This window comes from Myotis brandtii, unplaced genomic scaffold (assembly GCF_000412655.1).
Source record: "Myotis brandtii unplaced genomic scaffold, ASM41265v1 scaffold1774, whole genome shotgun sequence".
Lineage (NCBI taxonomy): Eukaryota > Metazoa > Chordata > Mammalia > Chiroptera > Vespertilionidae > Myotis > Myotis brandtii.
The window spans coordinates 288,155-293,522 of record NW_005356575.1 but is presented as its reverse complement, the minus strand read 5'-3'; the positions used below and the strand labels follow the sequence as shown (position 1 = coordinate 293,522).

The following is a 5,368-nucleotide window of genomic DNA, read 5'->3' as shown; positions in this document are numbered from 1 at the left end:
AGCAGGCGCACCTGGTAAGGCTCATCCTGCATCCTGCGCAGGGCCAGGGCCTGCGCGCCCAGCGTGCCCACGATGCCGTCCAGGGCCTCCGTGCTGCTCAGCCACTTCCTGCGCATCAGCTTGCTGAAGTGTGGCTGGGGGGACAGAGTGGAGGGAGGGTCATACGCCCCTCCTGCCACCCCTTCCTTCAGCGAGTATTCCGACACAGGTTCCCAAAGGCTGCCCAGTGCCGGGGCCACAGCCCTGCCTTCCTGGGGTCAGAGTCCAGGGAGGGGGACAGACCCTGTCCCCAGACCGTGATGACCCGGAGTGTGCAGGGCTGAGACCCGGAGCCCAGGCAGGGGTTTAGGAAGCTCAAGAGTCAGCAGAGAATCAAGGAGGACTTCCTGGAGGAGGAGACATCAGCGCCGAGGCCCTGATGATGGTCACTGTCAGCCAGATGGCAGAGGGAGTGGCCCAACCAGAGGGAAGGGTGAAGAAGGTTCAGATTTCAGACGGGCTTGCGGGTCAGAGGACCAGAAAGCAGATCGGGTGTGACTGGCAAGACCAGCTATGTAATTCTCAGGGCCCAGTGCAAATGAAAGTGGGAGACCCTTATTCAAGACTCACTAAGAACTTCAAGACAGACAGCAGAGAATGAAACCACGCTCAGGCCCTTGTAAGCAGTGGGGCCCTGTGTGACTGCTCAGCTCACAGGGCCACCACTGGTGGTAGGACGGGGGGCCAGGGGGCAGAGCAGAGCACACAGGGCCTTCTCGGCTGTGTGAGAAACCCCAGCTTTCTCCTGGGGGCACCGGGGAGCCATAGCAGGTTCTGAGCAGAAGGGGGAGAGGGCCAGGTTTGTGTTTTACCGAGTTTGATAGGAGGGAGCAAGATTGAGGCAGAAATCAGGGGTGAGGCTGGAAGGAAGAAAGGGGGGGTGACAGGAAGAATGTAAGGTGGTATGAGCACACGATGCAGTGAATGACCATGGGGGGGGGAGGCTTCTGGGTGAGACCCAGGAGATGGGGGTGAGTGTCCACGGGGGACTGAAGCAGGTCCCTATCCCACTCGGCCCTGCACCCCCTTTCTGCTCTCTCCTGACAGCAGCCCAGTTTTCTGAACCTCCAGAAATGGGGCCTGTGGGCTTTTGTCGAAAAGCTGGTGTGAATGGTACATGTCACTGTTGCTACGAAGTCTGTACATTTATGAAAATAACGATGGCCAATACCATGGGCCGGACCCAAGCCAAGCACTGGTGGGCACAGTCCCATTGCTTCCTCACAGCCCCTGGGAAGCCGGGAACTCTTGTCCCTCTGTCTAAACAGCGGCCCTGAGAGGACCAGCAATTTAGCCAAGCCTGCAAGCAAGTAGCGGGGCCTGGAACAAAGACTATATCCTCTTCCCAGCATCCCCACACGCACTTCCATCCACATACTTATTCATTTAGTCACTCAGCAAACCCTCTCTGAGCCTTCCTGTGGGCCCGGCCCTGGGTGGATCACTGGGGACACAGAGCAGAAGGAGACAAACAAACACTTGATCATCGTAAGGTCAGAGGGTCTGAAAGCGGTGCGGCGTCTGATGACATGAGGAGTTATTGTTCTTTGTGTCGGGGACAAACTTGGTTTTGTGGTTCTGTTTGTTTAGCGAGGACGCCTTATCTCCTGGAGATGCAGCTGCGGGGCTGATGGATGGTGACAGATGTCAAGGGTCTGCGGGTAAAGGAGCCACGGCAGGAGGAGGCGGGGGGGATAAACAAGCCTGGCCCCGGGCTGACTTGCTGGAGCTGGGAGATGGGTCCGCAGAAGGTCATTCTGTCATTCTGCCTAGTTTTGTGTATGTTTGAAATTTTCCGTAATAAGCAGTTATTTTAGAAACATTCCAACAAATCCTCGCTCTTGAGAAACTAGCATTCCAGTGGGAAGAGACAGATGAAAAAAAACAACAAAACCAAAAGATACAGCATGGTAGGTGGCCGTAGGTGCTTTGGTGACCAATAGAGCAAGAGTGAGGAAGGGAGCCCTAGCCGGTTTGGCTCAGCGGATAGAGCATCGGCCTGCGGACTGAAGGGTCCCAGGTTCGATTCTGGTCAAGGGCATGTATCTCAGTTGCAGGCTTCTCTCCATCCCAGGCCCTGGTCAGGGTACGTGCAGGAGGCAACCAACCGATATGTTTCTCTCACATCAATATTTCTCTCTGTCTTTCTCTCTCTCTTCCACTCTCTCTAAGATCAATGGAAAAATATCCTTAGGTGAGGATTTAAAAATAATAAAAATAAATAAATAAATAAAGGAAATAAAAAAAAAAAGAAGTGAGGAAGGGATTTTATTTTATTTTTATTTATTGAGCTGAGAGAGAGAGAGAGATATGTTGTTCCACTGATTTATACACTGATTGGTTGATTCTTGTATGTGCCCTGACCAGGCATTGAACCTTGGCGTATTGGGATGACGCGTCAACCAGCTGGGCTCCACTGAACTCTACCCAGCCAGGGTGGGAGTCTGTTTTAAACAGGACAGTCAAGGGAGGTCTCACTGAGAAGGTGACATCTGAGTCAAGACGTCAAAAGAGGTGAGAGAGGGAGCTATGTGGCCACTGGAGGGAAGAGGGGCCCAGCGAAGGGAGCAGGCAGTGCGCAGGCCTGTCTGTGCGGGAGCAGCAGGGGGTGTTGTGGCTGGAGTGGAGTCAGGGGGAGCGCGGGGCAGGTGAGATCAGGGAGGGAAGGGAGAGACCGTGCAGGGCTTGGCGGCCAGGGCAAGGGCTCCGGCTCTTGTCCTGCGTGAGCTGAGAGCTATGGGGGCTTCTGAACAGAGGAGGGACATGCTCATCAGATGGAACATGCATTGCAATCATGCGCCTCCACCACACACCTCAGTCTCATTGCCACCAGCCTCCCCACATACTCTCACCCACCTTTGAACCCAGCCTCCTCCGCACAGGAGCCCAGACAAGGTGAATGGGCTCTAGGGTCTAGGGCAGGCTGGGCAGGCATGTGGGGGACCTGGGGTGGGGGGGCTCGACCCAACCCCCAAGGCCCCTCCTGCTGGTCTTTTGTTTGTTAATCCTCACTTGAGGATATTTTTCCATTGATTTTTAGAGATAGTGGAAGGGAGGGGGAGAGAGAGAGAGAGAGAGAGAGAAACGTCGATGTGAGAGACACATCCATTGGTTGCCTCCCACACATGCCCGGCCAGGGCCAGGGATTGAGCCTGCAACCAAGGCACGTGCCCTTGACCAGAATGGAACCTGGGCCCCTTCGTTCCGCAGGTCAACGCTCTACCCACTGAGCCAAACCGGCGAGGGCTCTCTGTTCTCATCTTAAACATATCCTCCCACCTCTTCCTTCCTGTATCCCCTCTGTCCCCCAAATGGCCCAGACATGGCCATCACCCCCACCCCTCCCCCGCCTGCTTCCCAAACACTGAGTCATGGGCTGAAAGGAACCGGGGATGAGGGGGAGGTGTGCTCCCCTGTCCGGGCAGGGCCCCACCCAGCCCTCCGCCTCGCTCACCTGCAGCTCCTGGAACAGGAGGTCGGCCAGCACCCGGTGGCAGAGCCGGGTCACGCGGTCCAGCGCGCTGGCGGCGGCTTCCCGGGCGGGCTCACTTTCAGGGGGCCCCACCCGGGCCAGGCGCTCCGCCAGAGCCCTGTGGGGATCAGTGAAGCCAACGGTCAGGAGCCCCAACGTTCAGCCCAACTGCCTGGACCTGTCTCCCTCCTTAAATTGACTCTATTTTGTGGGACACAGGGATGAAAGATGAGGTCCTGGGGAGAGTCAGGGGCTCTGGGGAGGGCCTGGGGGCTGGGAGATAGTAGGGACTATCTGGAGGCTGGGGAACTGGGGGGCTCTGTGGAAAGAATGGGGGCCCAGGGGGTGTTGTGGGAGGAAAGAAGTCTCTCTGGGTCTGTTCCTCTCGGTGAGAATGGGGAGGTCTCCATTCTCAAAGCTTGTGATGCTGAACATCTATGGTTCTCAAATTCCACCCTTCTCACTTTTTTAAAAATTTATTTTTTTATTGATTTCAGAGAGGGAGAGAGAGAGAGAGAGAGATAGAAACATCGATGAATCATAGATCTGCTGGGTCCTGCACACCCCCTACTGGGGATCGAGCCCGTCACCGGGGCATGTGCCCTTGACCGTAATCGAACCAGGGACCCTTCAGTCCGCAGGCCAACGCTCTATCCACTGAGCCAAACTGGCTGGGGCTCACTTTCTGACACTGTAGCAGTCTATGACCCTCCAAAGCCGAGAGGAGGCCTGAGGGCAGTTTGGCACTCTCTGCCCAAATCCCAGTGAATCCTTGAGTCCCTGTGCTCATAGGAGTTGACAGATATGCCAGGTGTTTCTCTGCAAAAGACCAGCCCTGGCCGGGTGGCTCAGTTGGTTGGGGCGTCGTCCGTACCAAGTTGATTCTTGTATGTGCCCTGACCAGGCATTGAACCTTGGCGTATTGGGATGACGCGTCAACCAGCTGGGCTACCCACTGAACTACCCAGCCAGGGTGGGAGTCTGTTTTAAACAGGACAGTCAAGGGAGGTCTCACTGAGAAGGTGACATCTGAGTCAAGACGTCAAAAGAGGTGAGAGAGGGAGCTATGTGGCCACTGGAGGGAAGAGGGGCCCAGCGAAGGGAGCAGGCAGTGCGCAGGCCTGTCTGTGCGGGAGCAGCAGGGGGTGTTGTGGCTGGAGTGGAGTCAGGGGGAGCGCGGGGCAGGTGAGATCAGGGAGGGAAGGGAGAGACCGTGCAGGGCTTGGCGGCCAGGGCAAGGGCTCCGGCTCTTGTCCTGCGTGAGCTGAGAGCTATGGGGGCTTCTGAACAGAGGAGGGACATGCTCATCAGATGGAACATGCATTGCAATCATGCGCCTCCACCACACACCTCAGTCTCATTGCCACCAGCCTCCCCACATACTCTCACCCACCTTTGAACCCAGCCTCCTCCGCACAGGAGCCCAGACAAGGTGAATGGGCTCTAGGGTCTAGGGCAGGCTGGGCAGGCATGTGGGGGACCTGGGGTGGGGGGGCTCGACCCAACCCCCAAGGCCCCTCCTGCTGGTCTTTTGTTTGTTAATCCTCACTTGAGGATATTTTTCCATTGATTTTTAGAGATAGTGGAAGGGAGGGGGAGAGAGAGAGAGAGAGAGAGAGAAACGTCGATGTGAGAGACACATCCATTGGTTGCCTCCCACACATGCCCGGCCAGGGCCAGGGATTGAGCCTGCAACCAAGGCACGTGCCCTTGACCAGAATGGAACCTGGGCCCCTTCGTTCCGCAGGTCAACGCTCTACCCACTGAGCCAAACCGGCGAGGGCTCTCTGTTCTCATCTTAAACATATCCTCCCACCTCTTCCTTCCTGTATCCCCTCTGTCCCCCAAATGGCCCAG

The 5,368-nt window shown here is 56.5% G+C and overlaps 1 protein-coding gene across 2 annotated transcripts in view; it reads right to left on the bottom strand.

Annotated features, from left to right (window-relative positions):
* The window catches only part of EXOC3L2 (exocyst complex component 3-like 2), a 39,340-nt gene that overhangs the window by 4,518 nt on the left and 29,454 nt on the right, over positions 1-5,368 (bottom strand). For both annotated transcript variants that reach the window (XM_014537361.1, XM_005863381.2), the window contains 2 exons: positions 3,494-3,629; positions 12-134 (listed from right to left, as the gene is read on the bottom strand). In XM_014537361.1, coding sequence (XP_014392847.1) covers positions 12-134; positions 3,494-3,629 — 259 coding nt within the window. The remainder of the gene's footprint in view (positions 1-11; positions 135-3,493; positions 3,630-5,368) is intronic.